The following is a 21,992-nucleotide window of genomic DNA, read 5'->3' on the forward strand; positions in this document are numbered from 1 at the left end:
CTGGGGGTGTTGAAACAAAGCCTGGATGAGGCACTTAGTGCCATGGTCTGGTTGACTGGCCAGGGCTGGGTGCTAGGTTGGACTGGATGATCCTGGAGGTCTCTTCCAACCTGGTTGATTCTATCATTCTAGCCTCTGTTATCTGCAGCTATCTGCATTACGCCAATATACTGTATACCAAAAAGTGAAATCTTTGTGTTTAAGTGAAATGTGAAGACATGCAACTTCTCAACATCTAAATTTACGTTATCTATGCATAGAAGTTCAGTCTTCTGAGTCTTGTTTTGCCTTGATTTGAATCTTATATTTGATATTTGGCAAGCAAAATTTGTTTTCTAGATACATAAAGCATGTAATGAAATAATATGGCTATGGTTAAACAGAGTTTTGTTTTACTGATTATGTATTCATTTTGGATGACAACACACACACTGTGTTGAAGAAAACTTCTGTTTAGTGTTAATGTCAGATGTGGTTTTTTTGTAATTGCATGTTTGGGGTTTTTTTTATATTTCACTGGAAATTCCTTTAAAGTGTGAATACTTTTTCACTGTAAATAAAATCTGTTAGGAGATACTAGCATTACTTCATCAGAATAGAGCACAGTGAAAAGTAATGCATTTGCTCTGTTTTTCTCCTTTGTTTTTTTCCTGTGAGGCTTCTACTAAAAGTATTATTAAGCAGATAGAGTTTTTTTTTAACTTGTTAGCTGCTGTTGTGGTATCTGCATGGTATTGTTTTGTTCTAGAGTAAAACCATATCTAAGCTAGGACTTCTTGCTGACGTAAATACAGTAGATTTGAGGTATGGTGGTTGTATTTTTTAAATTATTTTTTCCCTCCCAGTGATTCATAGAATCATAGAATCAGTCAGGGTTGGAAGGAATCACAAGGATCTTCTAGTTCCAACCCCCTTGTGACATGGCCAGGGACACCCTACCCTAGACCAGGCTGGCCACAGCCTAATCCAGCCTGACCTTAAACACCTCCAGCCATGGGGCCTCAACCACCTCCCTGGGCAGCCCATTCCAGCCTCTCACCACTCTCATGCTCAACAACTTCCTCCTCACCTCCACTCTGAACCTACCCATCTCCAGCTTTGCTCCATTCCCCCTAGTCTTGGCACTCCCTGACAGCCTCAAAAGTCCCTCCCCAGCTTTCTTGTAGGTCCCTTTCTGATACTGGAAGGTCACCTCAGAGCCTCCTCTTCTCCAGGCTGAACAGCCCCAACTCTTTCAGTCAGTCCTCATGGGAGAGGTGCTCCAGCCCTCTGATTATAAGCATGTAGTGTTCTACACTTTTTGTGATCTGTTAGAATAGAATGGGCACCAGAAATGAAGAAGTGTTCAGTTTCATGTGAGACCATTAGAAATTAGAAAATAAAGTAGGAAAAATATAAGGTTTTTTCCATATCATTGACTACATTTGCTTCATGGATATGAAGAAGGAGTTTTTTGCATCAGTATTATGCTTGCTATCCTTTGTATCAGGTGTAGCTGAAATGGGCAATTTAAATGGCAGGTATAAGGCAAGGTTTAAATTGCAGAAATCCATGTACTTGGAATGCACATTAAAATGGGTCATCAACAGCAATAGTTATAGAGGAATAAACTTTGAAGACTGTGTATCTGAATAAATAATCTTGCTTCATATCTGCCCAGGCAAAATGAGAATCTGTGGATCATAGAATAGTTTGGGTTGTAAGGGACTTTCAAAGGTTATTAGTCCAACCCCTTTACAGTAAACAGGGACATCCTCCACTAGAGCAGGCTCAGAGCCTTATCAAGCCTGACTTGGAATATCTCTAGAGCTGGGGCCTCAGCTACCTCTGTGGGCAACCTGTTCCAGTGTTCCACAGCCCTCATGGTAAAGAACCTGTTTCTAATACCCAATCTAAATCTCTTCTCTAATTTAAAAACATTGTGCCTCATCCTATCACCACAGGTCTTTATAAACCTTGTCCCCCTCCAGTCTTCTTGTAGGCCTCCTTCAGGTATATATATTTGTTAAGCTATGTTAAACGTGGGCAGGATCTTGCAGATGTCCTCTGATGATAAAGAAAATAGTAGCTTTTGCAATTTTGGAGCACATTTGTGCTCCTTTCGTGGTTTTGTGTTTGTTAATACTTAAGGCTTCAGGACCTTTGACTTGGAGGTTTCTCAGCAGCAGCAGACATTTTCTGCTAGAGTGGGAAACTCATTGGAAAAATATTATTGCAATTGAGCAGTTCCTTTTAATAAAACATAAGGGAAAGAAAAGCTTGTTTGAAGTGCAGCTATAAAAATAGGGTCAAAGGCTATGTGATGCTATGTATTGCCAAGCACTAGGAATGTGTGATCCTGGTGAGCTTTCTGTTACTACTGAAATGTCAAACAACAGCTGAGCTGTTAATGCTGCTGATAAATCCAATCTGACTAATGTGTCAGTGTAACAAAAAATATTGCAAGTGTGTGAAAGGGCAGTTGAATTTAGGCAAGGCCTAAGGATTAATTAAAAATTACTTATTTTGGAGTTGCAAATTTACCTAGGAGATACAGGCAGAATTTGAAGGAAAAAAAAGGAAAACAAATATACAGCAGAAAATGTAAATTAAAACATTAAACTTCTGAAGTGTTAGACAGCTTATAGAGGATATAGGTTATTTATGGTGGTAGCTTGCCTTTTTTTTTTCACCTGAACCGGATGCTGTGTACTAATATCTTCAGACATCGTTTTAAAAGGTCGAGCTTGATAGATGTAAGCAGTTGAAGTCTTGACAAAACTACTAAAGTGAATGCATGTGCTATAATTGCAAGTTTGCCCTTCCCCTTCTTGGTCATGGTTCACTACCTTACTGTGATTGCATTGTTGGTTAGTAGCTGTGTTCAGGAATAGATGACTTAATTTATTCCCGTACAATTACGGTGATAAGCTTTGCAAGACATTGTGGTTTTAAATAGTTCATGCTCTTATGTTTGCTTTATTGCTTTATTATTGATCTTTGATAACTACTTTTAAATGTACCATACCCTCAAAAATAATGTTTTGTGAATATTTATATTCTTTAATATATTTTCTTTCTTTTTCAGAATCAAGATTGGAAGGCTGGCTATCACTGCCTGTTAGAAATAACACTAAAAAATTTGGATGGGTCAAAAAGGTAAGAAAACCTAATCTTATTTAATGTATAGTCTGGATTTTAAACTTACTGCACATTTCCAACACTTCAGTTTTAATTTTATACATGGTCTCTTGTTACTTAAATGTGTAAAATATCATAGTAGGTATAGCTATGGCTGAGAGAAGCAGGCTAAGACAATTGTAATTGGTTAAAACACTTTGTTGTCCAGCCGGAGGTGAGAACAACCATGAATGATCTTCAAACATTTCTACATTCAACCATAAGCATTCCCCAGCAGTATTACTTAGCTGGAATTCAGAAGAGTCTGGAAGCAGATGCCCTTGAGAAATTCTTTATCAGGAGATAAAAATGACAACAGCTCATCTGCCTGGTGCAACCTGCATTCAGTTATTGTTTTTCAGTAACGTCTTTGGGTCTTTGCCCAAAGAATAACATAGACATTTTCATACCAGTTCACTTACTGCTCAAACTCTTAATTCTGGAGATAGAGGAGGTCTTCTGGGTAACTTGCTTTGTTATGAAAAGAGCTAGCAATGCTGGTAAGTGTATCAGTGATCTTTGTGAGTGTGATCCCTATTAGTTTTGAACTGCATGTGTAAAATAGCCATCATAAGACTTTCACTACCAGTCTCATTGGAAATCAATCAGTAAAATAGAAATGAAAAGCTTTTGTCTTACTTTCTTCCACAAACACTTAAATCTGTTTAAATGTCAATTAATCTGATCATATAAATTGATTTATGGGGTAATCAGAGTTCTTTTTGTAGTGTAGTTATGGGCTTAGCATACAGTACTACTGTTGTCCTCACTATTTAATAGAATTGTAGAAAAATAGTGCTGTTACATTGTTGTAACTGCTATGATACCTTTGACATTCAAAATGTGCTGGATTAAAACATGTACTTTATCCTATTCTGTCTCCTAACAGTATGTCATTGTAAGCAGTAAGAAGATCCTGTTCTATGACAGCGAACAAGATAAAGAACAATCTAATCCCTATATGGTGTTAGATATAGAGTAAGTATTATCGTGTGAGGTTCCTCCTTCTGATTTGTCAGACCAACAAAAAGGCTTTTGAGATCCAATCTGGGAGCACAGCATTAAATGGAGCATACTTCCATAATTGGAACTACAGAGCTGAAACTTTAGGTTATCAGTTGTCATGACCAACTGCATTTGCTGTAAGCAATAGTACAACAGCAACGTGGTGCTCAACCTGATACAGGGAGATCTGCTGAACTCTAATAGAACTGGACTAGCTAGGCCTACCTCACACATTGCAGCAAGAAAGCTATAGCAGAGAGGCTGTAATCTTCAATGTTTGTACATTTTCAGTCATACCATGTCCCTACATGGGGGTTGCATAGTTAGTGAATGTATTTCCTTGATAAATGCAGAATGTGGATACTCAGAGATTGAAGCACGGAGAGAGGATTTTGTTAGAAAACTACCAGCAATCATTAATGTCAGATGACACTGGTTTTTCAGTGCTGTTTTGTTTTGGGTTTTCTTTCTCCATACAGAAGTACCTGGATACTTGTGACTTCTTTTTATTCAGGTTTTTTTGAAGTTCATATACAGGATTGAAAGACAGGACTTTAATCAAGCAATGACAAGTTTGTTCTGATGAATCTTTAGTAGGTTAAAGTCTTAATGTGGTATGTCATGTCCTAACTTAATCTTGTCAGTGAAAATTTGTCAGTTTGGTAACATTAATTCATGTTCTTATTGAAATAATTTCCTACAGCAAACTCTTCCATGTCCGACCAGTCACACAGACTGATGTGTACAGAGCAGATTCCAAGGAAATTCCTAGGATATTCCAGGTATTCAGTAATAAATTAATATTTCTAGTGTAACAAACATGAGATCTAACACATTGTCAAAAATATCTTCCTAACTTTGTCTAATGAAATACTAAAAATTCTTGAAAAACATCAATTCTGGTATAATTGCTCAGTCTTTTGACTCAGTACTCTGAATCTACGTTTGCCGTCTAGGAGTACTGAGATTGTTTTGCTTTGATCCTAGATTCTGTATGCTAATGAAGGAGAGAGCAAAAAGGAACAGGAATTTCCTGTGGAGCCCATGGGAGAAAAGTCAAATTACATTTGTCACAAAGGACATGAGTTTATACCTACTCTTTATCACTTTCCAACCAATTGTGAAGCTTGTATGAAGCCTCTCTGGCATATGTTTAAACCTCCTCCTGCTCTAGAATGTCGCCGTTGCCATATCAAATGTCACAAAGACCACATGGATAAAAAAGAAGAGATTATAGCACCTTGCAAAGGTAAATAACAAATATTTGGACATGCATGTATTCCCTGGAGTCACAAAACCTAATAAATCAGAGGATTTAGTAATAGTGTGACACCAACTAAACATAAACAGGGGTTTCTTTTACTAGTACTTCTCTGAGGGTGTCTACATGAGGATCAGCTCACCGCTATGAGTTAATGGCTTGTGCACCTGCTGCATAGTCAGTCTCATGCAGTCAAGCCTGGTAGTCTAACACTGCTCACACTGTGTGCTCTGCTGCGTTGCTGTGTGAAACGGTACTGTTAGTGAGTGCTATGGAATATCACAGAATCATTCAGATTGGAAAAGACCCTCAGGATCTTCAAGTCCAACCATTAACCTCATTCTATAAGTTCACCCCTAAACCATATCCCCAAGCACCATCTCTCAACAGCCTCTAACCACATCCAGGTGTGGTGACCCAGCCACCTCCCTGGGCAGCACACTCTCATGTCTGACCACTCCTATGAAAATATTTTTCCTAATGTCCAATCTAAACCTACCCTGTTGCAGTTTGAGGCCACTTCCTCTTGTTTTATCACTAATGACCTGTGAGAAAAGACTAGCACCAGCCTCTCCACAACATGCTTTCAGGTAGTTTCATAGAGAGCAATAAGCTCTGTCCTTAGCCTCCTCTTTTTCAAACCAAACAGCTCCAGCTCCCTCAGCCACTCTTCCTAAGGTTTATTCTCCAGGCCCTTCACCAGCTTTGTTGCCATCCTGTGCACTTGCTCCAGCGATGATGTTCAGTGAAGTTTACTCCTTGTGACTCACATTACATCATTTCTTGTGCTCAGGCAGAGGTTTTTGTGTTGCCTGTGATTTTTTTTGCTGTATGACTGTGTGTCTTCCACAGTATTGATTTGTTACCCTCTAAATGTTAGGAGGAGGTTCTGTCAGCAGCCAGGAAACATAGATTTTTGCAAAATCCGGTTTGCTCTTCTTTTGATTTCTCTACTGATACATCTTTAACGTATTTCTACTTCAAAAATTCTTATTACAGTGTACTATGATATTTCAACGGCAAAGAATCTACTACTGCTAGCCAATTCTACAGAAGAACAGCAAAAATGGGTGAGCCGACTGGTGAAAAAAATACCCAAGAAGCCTCCAGCACCAGACCCCTTTGCTCGATCTTCTCCCAGAACTTCCATGAAGGTACAGCCAAACCAGTCCATCAGACGACCAAGTCGACAGCTGCCTCCAAACAAACCAAGGTGACACAAGAGCTGCTATTTAATTTATTGCTTTAAACATTTTCCTGCAGTTCATGTGGTATGTGTTTGTAAGAGGGAAGCGTTGTGTTTGATCAGAAGTTACAACAAGCTGATAATCACCAGGTTACTAAAGATAAGGGGAAGCAAGGCTTGCAGGTATGCTCATGAACAGTAGGGAAAGATGGCATATAACAGATTCCAAAATAAAGGAGGAATTTGGTTCTCCTTGGTTCAGAATTCTGGGATGCATTGGACACAGAATTCTGAACACCTCTAAACCAAGAGCGTGGGTAGGCGAGTTGGAGCAGTGCCACTCTTACCAGCATGATAGTGCAGTGCCTGGTGGGACACCTACCTTCTGAGACAGTGGCTGACCACCTCTGCTATCTCAGGAGCTCTGCTGGCCAGTTGGATAGGGTGAGTGTAGCCTGCCCTTTGATCAGTAGAGCTACTTGGAATTGTTTATCATGTCTTAGGCAACGCTGTAGTTTCTCCCTGTGGCTGTAGCAAGTGAGCCATAGCTATTGTGTATATACCTTTCCCGTGTTAGTTTTAGTCTTTAAGCTATAATAAAAGTATTGAAACTGTACCCAGAGTGGGGTACCCATGTGTGAGAGCATTCCATGGTCCCAAAGAACTCACTGGAACAGTGTTGTTAAGGAGAAATGTTCACAAAGAAGAGCCACTGTGTTTGTTTTGCTATTTGAACTGCCTTGCCCTGTTAAATTGCCTTGTTAACCCTACCATACTGATAATGTATCCTATCCCTCTTTTGTTTAATAGATGAAACGTTTATCATTCATAGCCTAATAGTTCCTGTGACCTGGTAGCTGGTAGGGAAACTGCTGTCTAACCAGCCAAGGGCTCAGTAAGAGGGGTGTGAAGAATTAAAAATAGAAAAGAAGAGATTTAACAGTTTCCAGTAAGACTGCTACTTACCTGATTTGAAGCAGAGCTTTAAATAAAATTAAGTGCTAATGAACCTTGGAGAGGATTAAGTGCCTTCAAAAAGCTTTCTAGAAGGCTTTAAGCACAGAGAAAGACTACATGTTTTTTGTTTTCTCGTTGGTTGATTTTTAGGTATATGTCTGAATTTCTGGCCTGCTCTAAGGTTAGCCATGTGATTGTGGGTTTGTACATTAATGTGTGTTTCATCTAACCAAATACATATATATCTCTCTCTGACTCCATCTCTGATTGATGTCTAGAAAGAGTTGTTTTCAGGATTCATATCTTACTGTAGAAAAGGAGCACACTCTTGGACATCTACTGAAAGCTAGTTCACATAAATCTCACTTGTGTCTCTACCCATGTGGGATACAGAGAGCAGAGCCTGTTGCTGCAATGGTAGGCATCTGTCTGAGCATCACTTGTGCTTTTTGAAAGACAGCCAGGAAGATGAAAGGTGAGGTGTCTACATGTAGTCAAGTAATTGAAGCACTTGCCAAAGGGTGGAAGAATTAGTATTGCTTCCTTATTCAGCCTGGAAGGACACATCCTCATGTCTCATGATTCCAGTTCAGACTTGGGAAAAATGTCCATACAACAACCAGTAATCTGTTACTGGATCAGTTTTAAGGAGCAAAATCCTATCTTACATTGGGGAGAACATTCTGCAGGTAGTGCTTATGTAACTGCACAGTGCAGAATTCCTCAGGGTTTTTGGTTTGCCTTTTTCATAACCTAGAGAACAAGCTAATGCCTGGTTGTATCACTCCCCAGTTAGTGAACTGTGAAAGGTTTTTGTCTGTCTTGTATTGTTTGTTGCAGTATTCCTGCAGCAATGGAGAGTTCAGCAAAGGCTTACTATTGTACCCTAGAGATAATTTGGTAGTGGCTAGACACTCCTGGTTTCTGTAACCAGACTGCCACCAGTATCTAAGCTGACTGACTGAAAGCTGAGTTGTGTGGGTTGGGTGAGTTGCCAGATTTACAGTGGAGAATGCAGTCTAAATGTGCTTTTACTGTGATGCTGTTGTTATCACAAACAGCCTTGTGCTACAAGAGTTAGATCTTAAAAAATACTGGTATTTTAATGTCAGGAAATAAATAGTGAAAGGATTCGAAGTAACTTAATGTCACTGCTCTCCTAACTCCATACACAAATAATATTTAGTGATTTATTTTACATACTTAGAAGAAAGACTTCATAATGTGGATTTTAAATGGTTAGAGTATTTTTGTTGCTGTTAAAACCATGAGGTAAAAGAGATTTTTAATAACTACTTTTTAGAGACCAATTATTGCAGAGTTTTTGTGCAAAACAAACCAAAATAGCAATGATTAGATTGAAGCATGAATCAAGGAAACGTTCAGGACTTGGAGGGCAACTAGAATGCTTTTTATTTTGCACAGTGTTTACAAACTAAGTCAGTCATGTTATTCTGTTTCTTAATGTTGACATGTACCATTTGGGTGGGAGTGCTGATCTGCTCAAAGATAGGAAGGCTCTGCAGAGGGATCTAGACAGGATAGATCAGTGGGCCAAGGTCAGTTGTAGGAGGTTTAACAAGGTTGGTGGACAAGCAGCTGAATACGAGCCAGTGATGCACTCAGTTGGCCAAAAAAGCTATCAGCATCCTAGCTTGGATGAGCAATAGTATAACCAGCAGGAGCAGGAGTGACCATGCCCCTGTACTGGGGGGGGATGATGCCAGACTTTGAATATTGTGTTGAGTACACTACAAGGACATAGAGTTGCTGGAACATGTCCAGAGAAGGGCAGCAAAGCTGGCAAAGGGTCTGGAAAACAAGTCTTATGAGGAGCAGCTCAAGAAACTGGTGTTATTTAGTCTGGAGAAGATAAGGCTGAGGGGAAACCTTATTGTTCTCTACCACTACCTGAAAGCAAGATGTATTGTCGTGGGTCTTAGTCCTTTCTCTCTAGTGTAAAGTAATACAAGAAGAAATTACCTCAAGTTGTTGCAGAGGAGATTTAGATTGGATATTAGGAAAAAATTCTTTACCCAAAGAGTGATCAGTCATTGGAGCAGGCTGCCCAGGGAGGTGGCAGAGTCATCATGCCTGGAGATGTTCAAAAACCCATGTAGACGTGACACTTCAAGACATGTTTTAATGGCCATGGTGGTGTTTAGTCAATGGTTGGACTTGATGATCTTAAAGATCTTTTCCAACCAAAAGACTGATGATTCTTTTTAGTTGTAGTCTCTCTCCACTACATAGCAGTGTTGAATGTGGGGTTTTTCTGTGTATTTTTCTCTGTCTATATTCTGCAGTTGTGAGAGAAGAATGAAGATGAATATTTTTGTGTGTAAACCATTTTATTTTTGCAGTCAAAATTTCCAAGTTAGCTTTGCAAATGTACCTAACAGATGGAAAAGCACAGTACTGTGAGATCATGTCACCTATCACCTTACTAACATGAGTCTTTCAACCTAGTGGAAATTTGTAGGATTTTAAACACCTCTAATTAGAAACCACATTCTTGTAAGTTACTGTAATTGCTGTGGCAATTTTATATCTGACTGGTGCTTCTATGAGGCTTTTGTGCAAGGGTTTACAATATGGAATAATGAGTTTTCTGTTCCAAACTTTATTAAGAATGAAGATGCTTTGCCACTTAAATCTGGGGCATGAGTGGCTGGGGACAAGCTGGAGTTGAGCCAGCCGTGGGCCCTGACAGCAGGGCTGGATTGTCTGGAACCGCACCAAGATGAGTACAGCCAGATGATTGAGGGAAGATAGGTCCTTCTGTTTACTCCTCAGTCTGCAGTGAGATACTGCTTCCACATCTGGGCCCCCAGATTCAAGCCAGACATTGGTAAATTGGAGAAAATCTAGTGGAGGCCACCAGGATGATCAGACCAGAGGCTTGAGGAAGTTGGCTTGTTCAACCAGGATGCAGTCCACAGGGCATTATCATAGTGACTTGTCCCTGTCTGTAATGAAGGTATAGAGGAGATGAAGTCAGGCTCTTCAGTGCTGCATGGTGGGTGAGTGAGAGATAAGGGACTCAGCTGAACTAAATGAGATTCCAGCTGAATAGAAGGAAAAGCCAACACAGGCTCTGGGCAGGGAGGTAGGCTGGCAAGGCTGGACAGAATCCATCCCTGGAGCCTGCCAAGATGTAATAGGGCAAAGTCTTGAGTAGCCTGAGCTGGCCTTACAGCTAACCCTGCTTTGAACAGGTTGGGCTAGAGACCTCCTCAGGTTCCTTCCAACCAGCATGGTCCTGTAAATGTGCCTGCTAAGAATTTCACACACTGATTTTTTTTTCTCCAAGGTTTTCATGGCTCTTGCTCATTCTTCATGATGATTTTTAAAAGTGCAAATCAGGGTTTTTTTATACAGGCCATAAAATTTATGCTTATCCATTCATCTGATTGTGTTAAAAAAGGATGATTCCAAATTGAAAATATGTATTTTAATGCCTTATACATTCTTTTAAGTGTTTTAGGATTTACCATAGGTGTAATTCATGTAATAAATTAATATAGAGCATTTTCAGGGAATTGTCACATTTTAAAGTGTAAAAGCCTGAAACCCTAAAGGGTCTTGGAATCCCATTTTGATTAATAATATCAAACACCATAGCACGTTTTTGTTAAAGAACAATGAATGCTCTGCTGGGGTAAGGTTTCCATCCCTGCCTCCTATGGTTGACATATAATCCTCATTTAAGATCCATTGAGCTCACTGGAGAGATGAGACTGCATTTCATTTCTTTTAGCTGTAACACTTGAGAAGTTGATACTTAAGATACTTGGCCAAGATCCTTCAATAACAACAGAAAGAGATTAATGCTTCCAGACAATGATTCATCCCATCCCAAAATAAGTGACTAAAATTGGTAAAATGACTCATTTGCTCATATTGTTTCCCTGACTTGCTTTCTTTGTTCTAGTGACCATAGAAGGAACACAAGCCCTGCTGCCTAGGGAGCAAGTTGCTGTATCCTCTTTTTTGGCATTGCTTAGCTTTAAACAATGAGCTACAGGATGACTGTGTGGTCTCATCCCACTGTATTTAGGATATAGTAAAATTCTAATGTATTTGTAAATTCAGGTGATTGTTGTTTCATGTTCTGGCCAGCAGTCAACATTAGTTGATTTTACTGGAAAAAAATGTTAGCCTTGTGTTATTGTCTGGAAAAAAGGAGAGTAGAAGAGCATAAAACTGCATCTCAGGCAACAAGAACAGAAGCAAAACAGAAAGCAGCTAAAATTATATGATGTGTATGTGTTGGTCTTTCCTACTGAAATGTATGGTAACAGAACTGAATGATAAGTGAGATAAATTTCCAAAGAACACAATATTCCTGGCTGACATGAATCATAGAATCAGTCAGGGTTGGAAGGGACCAAAAGGATCAGCCAGTTCCAACCTCCCTGCCTGCCATGCGCAAGGACACCGTAGCCTAGATCAGGTTTAGCTGAGTCTATATTCTATGATAGGTGAAGGAAGTAACCTACCTACCTTAATCCAGTCTTAAAAAGGTTTAGTGGTTAAAAAACAAGGAATTTTGAAGTCTTTTATAAAAGCATGACACACATTAAACATCAAATCCTCCTATTGCAGATTACTTGATCTGGCATTTAAGGACTGGGATTGGTCATTTGATGATGTTGATGATATTGATGGTGATGATGATGACGATGTTTTTGATTTCTGAAGAAGTATAAGGGGTAAATCTACATAGAGAGGAATGGATTTGTTTGCCTTTGATTTCAGCATGCTATGTTGGATTTTGTTTCTCAAAGCAGAGAAAACACAAGATCTCATTTTAATATTTTCAACAGTAAAAATGAGATTCTGTTGGTGATGTTGATGAAAATTTAGAGGAGTCATTTTCATTAAAATGAAGCTGTTGTCTCTATCCAGTCCTTTTATTTTTCTAATTTTAGATACTTCTTTGGAAAATTCATGTCTGCCTGCCTTAAAAAAAGAAAAAAAGTAAATAAAATCTGCTGTTGCCAAGAGTAGTTGCTCATCTCTAGTGCCAGTACTGCCAATCTCTGCAGATAATTTTTGAAGGCCAAAAGGAAGGTGGTGGCAGCTGGATGTTTAGCTGAAATGGAATTGGTATTTACAAATCCTTTTCATTGTTAAGCTTTTAACATAAACTGACTTAGTCCAAGGCTAGCAGACATGAAATCACTGGAGTTCTGCATTTTGCTTTTTTACCTGTGTTATGAAGTGAAATTGACTCAGCTTTCCTTTGCAGTGCTGTGCTTTTTGGGTACCTAACCATGCATTTTACAACTACATAAACAAATGGGCTTTGCAGCTTCTGTGATACGGATCCCTTGACTGCTTTAGTTTTCTAAAGGATCCGTCCATTCTATTGACTTAATTTGTCCCATGGCTTATTTAATTATGCAGTGTGAATGCACTGGAAGTAGTGGTAACTGTACTGTAGTTCTGAATGTTTAATCATTTCACAAGTTGATGCAATGTTGTGTTTACACAGGAAAAAAAGAACCAATCCAAAACAACCCAAATGTTCAGTTCCTAAGACTTCTTTTAAATAGTAAAGTCTGTCTCAGTCTTATGAGGACAAGCAATGACTGCAGCAGCAGGGCTGTACCTCAGCTGTGCATTCAGTGAACTGAGATACCAGCTCTTGTAGATTAACTGGCTTAGTGTTTATGCTAACAAGCATTACTTTAATTAAATATCCTGCATCTTTATGTATTAAAAGCTTACAAATTACCAGTCTTTTACATTGTGCACGTTACCCTCACGTATTACAAGGGTCTAATTGATTTGGGATGGTAACAAGCAAGGATGTACTGCGCTTAAGTAACAACGCTGTTGAATGCAGAGCAGTGACATTTCTCCCAAGTATGCTGATGGGCCCATCTTAAATGAAGGCTGTGAGGAAGTGTATTTTTGGCACGTTTACATTTGTTGCATTCACTGACCCAACTTCCTGCTTCTTTTTCAGCTAACTGCTTTCCGTGAACGCAGACGCAATTCGAGGTGATAATTTTCTTCCCGTTACAGAAGACTGAAACATATCCCAAAATATATTAAAAATATATATTTTTTCCTGAGATATTGTGCTATATATATCAGAGGTTTACATTTTTGCTGCAATATAAATTACTAATCTCTGAGGGTTTTCCCCGTATTCTCCTGAGTGACTGATCAAAAGAGGAATGGTTGGTAAATGGTAAGAGGATATGTTAGGTAACCTTTTCAACTCTATTCCGCGAAAGCTTTCTCAGCAAGACACATAAACACTACGTCTCATAAAAGGATCAAGAGGAACGAATGTTAAAATGGAAGAAACTGACTTTTTTTTCAGCTTTCATAAAGATGCCACCAGCATGTCTGCATGAAGAACAGGAAGAAGCTCCACCATAGTGATATAGACTGCATCTGTAAGAAGTGACCATTATACTGTGTATATATATATTGTACTGTAATACTGCAAGAGGGGTTTAAAAATCTTTCCACTTTATTTTTTTATGCTTATTAATCAGATACCGTTACTTATTGCAGTTGCAACTATGCACTTGTATAAAGCCATAATGTTGAAGTTTGTATCATTCATATACATCTATCAAAAGCTGCATGTCAGTGTTCAGCAGCTGGTATGGGTTTGAAGTATATACTAGTTTCAGCTATGTCATCGTGGGTGGTCCTCTTTTACCTGTCTAATTGCCTTAATTTAATTTTTCTCTCAAGGGTTGTTTTTTTTTTTGCCCATTTTCTATTCAAGGAAAAAAAGAAGGTTTACCAGCTCTTAGGATGCAATTGTGCTTCGTGGCAGAAAAAAAAATAGTGCACTATTTTTACACCTAGTAAGTATATCCATGTCAGCCTATTTTGAATGTATATTGACTGGTTTCAAGGGTGGAGAAGTGTGTTGGTTACAGAAACAATGTCTGATACCATTGGAATTACTACACCATTCGCTTGTACATGTAACTGCTCATCCAGCCCTTTTTACAAACCTCAATATTAGTTATTGATTTATATTAACCCTCATTAAGTGCTATGAAACTTCATTTTGCCTTGTTTTTACATACTCTCCTAGATGTGTTTTTTATTTCGGGGGGGAGGGAGAGGGGGGAGATGGCAAGAAGAAAAAAAAAAAGAGGAAAAAAAAAAGAACCTGTGACTATTTTTACATTTCACAACACAATATCCAAGGACTGTCACAAACTTTAGGAAAACTAAACCATACTGTAGATGTATTTTAATTTTTTTTTAATCTGGTTCTCTAGCACCTAGCTGTAGGCATAGAAAAATATTTCAGTAGTGTGTTTTGAGAACTGACAGCTGGGAATAAAGGGCCTCAGAGGCACTTAATCAGACTTTTCTTTTTTTTTTAAACTTGGGAGGAGTTGTACCAAAAAAAAAAAGACCAATCTCATTTCTGTGGGCTCATTCATGATGTGTTCATAACTAATCCCAGAAATTGCATGTTTTTATGCAACTACAGTATGCGATGTTAAACATAATGACAGTAAAAAATGTAGTCTCCTATTTGGTCTCTTTATATAGATAAATATATATATATATATATATTTAAAATATATATATATAATATTGTGTGGGAGTGCAGTAATTTAAAATATGATCTAACACTTCAATGAAGGAGGACATTTCACTTTAAAATTTTGTTTGTTTGTTTTTGTTTCTTTGGGTTTTTTTCTATCCTAAAGAGTGTTGAAATGTTTGGAAGGGTAGGACCATGATTTATTTAAAACAGTTATGAAAGGTGAACTTGGAAACACTGAAAATTAATAAATGTATTTCCATTTTGTAACCTCTCCCTACAGTTCAGCTTAACGGAGCCAGAATGTATTCAGTCATCTTATTTATGGACTCTCAAAGTCAAATACTGTTTGTGAGTTCTGAACTTCAAAACTAAAATTTTCATATCATTTCTGTTAGCTATTATAACCCAGCACACAGCTGCAGTATTTTTTTTATCCCCCTGCTTGTTTTGATTTACAGAAGTATGCTATATTTTTTAGGTAATGCAGAGATTTGCATAGAGTACAACATTAAAAATGTATACAGTAAAACTGTTTCCATTCACTGAATGCATAAATATTTTATATATATATATTTATATATATATAAATGTTACACTGTGGCAAGTTCTTTTCTGGATTGGAGAATATTATATATATATTTTTAAATAAACTATTTGAGTAAGGTAAAATAGTTCCTGACCTTGAGAAGCTGGTAATTAATTGAAGTAGTTAAATATAGAGGCAACTAATGCAGCAGATAGGGGAAAGAGTTGCTCAAAAGTAAGCCAAGCAAATTCTCTGTGTGGAGGAAGCTCCAAGGGAGCTGTTTTTGTAGGCCATCAGGTGCTGGGGCTGGATATGTTGCACTTTCTCTCACTGGCTTGCCCTCATTTACTATGAATCCCTGGGGGCTTGTTAAGCCTGACATTTTGGGCAATGTACTGCATGAGACTATTTGCTAGCCACAGCTTATATATTCTACACTCATACAAATGGTTAGTAGCAACACATGGAGCAGGCTGTACTGAGATGGTGTCGTGGTACTGTATGGGCTGACAGGGAGCACTGGAGGTCCCCTGGAGGACCTTTACCTCAAAGCAGGACTAACTTAGTGTAGGCTCTTCAAGGCTTTTGAGTTTTCAGTGCCCCTAGGCATGGAAGTATCATAGCACTGCTCAGTTCTCCTTCACTCCATTTGTCCCACAACAAAACAACAGCATGGGTTATGTTGAGCTGTAATGTGGAGATCATTTGGCCAACGTGCATGAATCTCATTTTGTACCCAGGACACAAAAAGCAAAACAGCTCTTCCATTCTCACTACTACTTCTGCTTGAGACAGAGCTTCCATCTGCTGATCTATGGAATTCAAAAAACACTTAAACGTTAGTTCCTGGAGATTGTCTTGTTTCCTTATTGTCTACTGGTAACCTTAAAATTCTTGAGAGAAGAGCATATTCCTGAGCTAAGATGTGTTTGTCTTAGTGTCACTGATATTTAAACACTTTCCTTTTGTAACAGGGCTGCCCCAGCAAACAGGACTTTTTTATGGCCTGGATGGCTTTATCTTATTTATCTTCTGTTTTGCAAGAGTAACCAAATAGCATAGCCGAGCTGCAAATTAACCTTCTGGAAAAGTCAGGGGTCAAACTTGGAGATGGAAGTTCAAGACACTTGTAGGGAAGTTGCTCTTTGGTTCCCATCCAAGAGCTCACCAGCGGAGAAGCTGGACAGGAAGACCCCATCGGAGTTAATGTGTCAATTAGCACCAAGACCATTCTTCAAGGAGATTTCCACTATTGTTCTAGCTGTGTACTGCAGTTTCCTACTCCCAGTGGTTCCTGCCAGAGTTCAACCCCTCACAGCGCTGCCAGCAATCCAATACCAAGCCCTCATACTGAAGGAAATAATGTGGGGTTTGTACTTCTTAGCATGGTAGATGCTATAACCAAAACATGATGTGGACCATAGTACCATTTGGAAACATGCAAGAGGATCAAGTATCTTGGCAGTCAGTGACAGTGACCAAATTTAAGACATCACTGAAGTTTCACTGAAAGTGTTTAAATCTCTTAACTACCTCTGTTGAAGACACTGAACCTCCTACATTTTTGACAGGCTCTCTGAAGTCACCAAGGCCAGGAAAGCTGCCGATAGAAATTGGATGCTTTCTCTTTAGTTTCTCAGACAGTGCCAGATGGTCATTAGAAATTTGCTCATTTGTATTTGTAATCTTACAATGTCTTGTTTTCCTGTCTAGCTTTAAGAAAATCATCCTTGGAAGAGGATTTATATCTTTTGGTCTCAAGTGCCTTCACCCACCCTGTGCTTGTGAGGTCCTATTTCAGATGCTGCTTTGAAAAGGGGGAACTTGTATTGAAAATAAATGTATCTGCGTCACTTTTACTTTACCACCTCCTTATTCTAAGGCAGCACAATGTAACAGTCCAGGGTCTAGTTCAGGGAGTTGAAGTATTTCTGTCTTCTTAACATTCATGGAAACTTTGCCTCAGCATTCATGTTAAAATAGGGATTCGTTTACTTTTTCAGAGAATATCTCAAGTTGAAAGGGACACACAAGGATCACTGATTCTAACTCGCAGGACTGCCTAAAACTAAAGCATATGACTAAGAGCATCATTCAGCTGCTCCTTGAACTCTGACAGGCTTGGTACCTTTTCAGTGCATTACAGGTGATCTTCAGGCACCGTCCCTGGAGGTGTTCAAGAAAAGACTGGATGAGGCACTTAGTGCCATGGTCTAGTTGACTGGATAGGGCTGGGGGATAGGTTGGAGTGGATGATCTTGGAGGTCTCTTCCCACCTGGTTGCTTCTATGATTCTATGATCATTTGTTACTTCTTAAGATGATCCTATGAACTACATAGAGATCGTGGGGCTTTGCCTACTGCTTTGAAGCATCCCTCATGAGAGGGGGAAGGAGTTTTCTTTTGGGTTGCTGTAAAAGATGATGTTGGAGTGGTTCTGAAACTAATTCATGTTCTTTGTTGAAGCTGCTTATAAAGTGGACAGCGACGTACTCAGACGTGCTTATGTGAGAGCTGAGGCAAGCCTACTGAGATGTAGGTGGCAGAAAAGAACAGGGTGTCTAAACACATCCAACCTACTTCTGCCCAGAAATCACTGCAATGAAAGGGAAAGCTGATGGTAAAACCATAGCTGTAAGAAGTGGGAATGCAGGGGGGGCTGTAGTTTACCAGGCCTTGTTCTGAAGATAGGCGGTTTTGAATCTGTCCTCCCTTGTAGGCAATAAGAAAGTCAAGCTACTACCTGAAAATTGCTATAGCAAGTGTGAAGCTAGATTGGACAACTGCTGCTTTTGCTCCGGTCTTACAGAAGCTCCAGGATTCAAGTGGTCTTTCAAAATTAAAATCACAGTGAAAGGTCACAGAAGTTTTAAGTGTGTACAGTCCTGCATACCTCAGAGAAGTTGGAAAACAGGCATCTTCAGCCTGAAAAGAAGAGGCTGAGTGTGTGGCCATTGCATGTCCTGGCACCTCTTTTTAGAGTGCCTAGCTGAGCTATGTAGAAATGCTTTCACAGCCAAGGCAACTTTAGCTGGTGCTTTGGTTACATCACCTTAATTTGAAGTCTAGGCCTTCAACATCTTCTCAGAGATAGGAGTCTGCTTCTATGTGTAGCCATATGTTGTCATGACCCAGCATGAACTAGGTCATCCAGTTCTTGTCATCACCCTTGCTGGTTCTTCAAGATGGTGGGTTTTTTTTTGCCCAGGATGCTGTTTTACTGTAAGCATGGCCAGCCAGATAGAATCTCTTAGCTCATCTTGTAGCGAGGTGAAGGTCTGGCTGCATCTTCAGGACTTGCATCTACCCTTGCTGCAGCTCATGGTCTCCCATGTCTGTGTGATATTGTCCAGCATATTACGACCACCACGTACTGGAGGCCAGCTGAAATTCAGTAGGAACTTGTGGAAGGGCTTGACAGAGTGAGGAAGGGCTCCTACATGCTTCATATACCATTCAGAGCTAGAGTGATGGGAATTTTATTGCTGGGAAGGTAGGCATACATGCAAGCTTAAAACAGACATCAGCACTAAGAGAAGAAAATATCCATGAGCTCAGAGAGACCCTGAGGACTGTAAGTCATGTTGATGGTGCACTGCAGGGAAAACAATCTAAAATCCCTCCAGATAAGTCATTGTCTTGGAAGTCAGCTCAGTGAGATCTCTACCTAAATTGCTCGGAGGTGAAACAATTCCCTTACAGTAATCCTTTGGTAACTTAAAATACACTTTGCACAAGTTCAATCTATGCTTCATTAGAGTCCTGGTTTACATGACAGAGGGACCACTGAGGCACAGGAACTGTGTTCTTCCACTTCACTTTTCTTGCAGTCTGAGACAGGTCAGTCTGGGTAGTACTGTCCAAACCCTCCCCAACCGAAAGCAGTAATCTTGCAGGTCCCTTAATAGGCATTTACAAAGGTGACTCCCAGTTACAATCAGGTGGCAACTAGAATTCATTTTCAGTGTGGAGCCATGTTACTAGTCAATTTGAAGCATAATCATTGTTAGCATTATTGTCACATTTTGGACTGCTTCAAGTTCTGTCCTTTAGTTTCCAGAATACTTGGCAGATAAAGCAAGATGACTGCTCTCATAAGCCTTTGTTCCTGTGAGTCAGTGACACCACATAACACACAGCACTGGTTTAGGCTGATGATGATTTAAGACTGTTAGGACATGAAACAGAGCATGAAGAAAATTCTTGCAGTCGCTTAAAATCTCCTTTAAATATCCTCAAATTTCATCAAGTGTATCATGTAACAGAAAAATTCTCTTACTTTATCCCTGACACAAAGACTGCATTTTTGTCTATGACAGAGATGGTCTTTTCCCAAAACTGCTTCCAAGGTAACATGACATAGTCAGCATCTTTAACCCAGTCTTGCTATCAGGCAGGAAACACCTGAGGTCTATCAGGATGCAGATCTGTGAGACTGCCAAGGTCTTGCAATTGGATCCAGCACAAGTGATGAGCTGTCAGGTTCTTAACGTGATGTTTCTTGCAGCTGCCAGACACCTATTTGACATCAACAGGCATCTTCAAGAACTGTTAAGTATCTTGGAGAACTCTTAACTCAAAATCAAACACTTTCATTTTATTAACATCCTACTTGTTAAAGTGGTTTTTTTTTCCAGCTTGCTCATATTCTAAACTGAGACATCTTTAGACTGTTATTAGTGATGAGGGTAACGTTTCATGTTCTGCTTCATAGATAAATACAAAGACTGAAGTAATCTGCAAGGGAATGGAACAACCAAGCCTGAAAAGAGTCAGCAGGGAAGCAATTATTTATCATCACATCATGGCTAGGAAACTACCTCATTTGAGCTGATCTCCACATCTGTGTAGCTTCTCATCTCTTAATAGTTCTTCCTGTGGGCTCTGAGCTGTTACTTCCTTTTAATTTTCCTTCTTTTTTTTTTTCCTGTTGCATATGTTTTTAATAGATAATGATTGTTTGGTGGAGGATGAGTAATTTTACCTCATTTAAATAACAGAGTGAATTAAGGCTTTATACAAGTTGTAAGCTGTTTGGCACCTTTTAAGTAATTGTGGATGACCTTCCCCAAAAAATCAAACCACTCTGAAGTCCAGCTTCTGTGTCCCAATGATTGAGATGTGTGTCCACCTCTCACCCCACTTTCCCTTCTCTCCTGTTTCAATGAGTCAGATGGGCAGAACAAGGTTAGGGAGCGACTACGTGCAGCACAGTGTAAGCCAGAAGGAAAGACACAGAGGTCAGAGAGGGGCAGGGACTTCTGAACAGTCCGTCCTTTGCTGGATTAGAGTAACACAAAGGAACACATCTGTGTCTGTGTCATTTAACTCTGCACAGAATGCTGAGTGTTAGAGAGGCCCGTGAGTGGGAGAGATGATGTAGTTAGCAGTTGTGGATGATCTTCCTGAGGATTGTTCAGAAATAGGCTTTTGAGAAAAATTAACTAGAGAGTCTTCCACTGTCAGCATCCTTGCTTTCAGACCTGCAACCTGCTGGCTCTGCAATGCAAAACTTTCTTTGGACAGTAACTCTCCTGGTAAATGTTTTCTCTCCCATACTGCTATGAACCTTGTGGCTAAGTGTAACTTGTAGCTTATGTGTCACCAAATGCCATCAGACATCATCATATCCATAGCTGGAGATAAGTGGTTATTCAGGGGACTGTCTTTTCACAGGTAAAACATTTCTTACTTTTTGAAAGCCCTGACAGGACCCACACATTACCAGCCAGGACAGGAAGGGTAATGCAACCTTGTGAGCATGCTGTGAACTGGTGCAGTTAGACACCAAGTGTGTAGTTCAGCACTTCCACAGCATCTGTGAATGGAGACCTTTTGCTTACAGCCCTGTGGATAGAAGCTGCTTGTTGCCTTACACGCAGTATAGTAAATCCAAGATGCTTTTCCTGCCTGTCCAGTGCTGCATTATGCAGTGAATAACTCACTTCTGTCCACCCAGACACTGCTGAATGACAAGTTTAACAAGATTGGACCTCCCTGTGTATTTTACCTAAAGCTATTCCCTTTAATCCTGCTACTGAGAAGATTATGGTTTATGTACTGAGAAGATGATGGTTTATGTACTGGAAAACTACAGAGCATACAGTTTTGTGGGCCTTGCCTCGGACTTAAGTATATGTCTACCCTATGAAAGTGGAAGAAGTTACTCTAGGGATGGGGAGTGGAGTAAAAAAGAAAGTGAATAACAACTATTTACATTCTGTTTCCTATCTCTTGCAGCTTGAATGAGAACTTAATGCTCCAGCCGTACAGGTCCACAAAATCAGTTTACCTTAAGCTTGGGAATTACCCAACTTTGTTTCCTCTTTTCAATATCTTCTTTTTTTTTTCCCTG

The 21,992-nt window shown here is 39.5% G+C and overlaps 1 protein-coding gene across 1 annotated transcript in view; it reads left to right on the forward strand.

Annotated features, from left to right (window-relative positions):
• Positions 1 to 15,378, forward strand: part of ROCK2 (Rho associated coiled-coil containing protein kinase 2) — a 107,315-nt gene extending 91,937 nt beyond the window's left edge. Inside the window, exons 27-32 of the mRNA XM_064146452.1 lie at positions 3,068 to 3,138; positions 4,049 to 4,137; positions 4,868 to 4,946; positions 5,152 to 5,413; positions 6,425 to 6,638; positions 13,546 to 15,378. Coding sequence (XP_064002522.1) covers positions 3,068 to 3,138; positions 4,049 to 4,137; positions 4,868 to 4,946; positions 5,152 to 5,413; positions 6,425 to 6,638; positions 13,546 to 13,549 — 719 coding nt within the window. The 3' untranslated portion in view covers positions 13,550 to 15,378. The remainder of the gene's footprint in view (positions 1 to 3,067; positions 3,139 to 4,048; positions 4,138 to 4,867; positions 4,947 to 5,151; positions 5,414 to 6,424; positions 6,639 to 13,545) is intronic.
• The last annotated feature ends 6,614 nt before the right edge of the window (positions 15,379 to 21,992 follow it).

This window comes from Pogoniulus pusillus, chromosome 7 (genome assembly GCF_015220805.1).
Source record: "Pogoniulus pusillus isolate bPogPus1 chromosome 7, bPogPus1.pri, whole genome shotgun sequence".
Lineage (NCBI taxonomy): Eukaryota > Metazoa > Chordata > Aves > Piciformes > Lybiidae > Pogoniulus > Pogoniulus pusillus.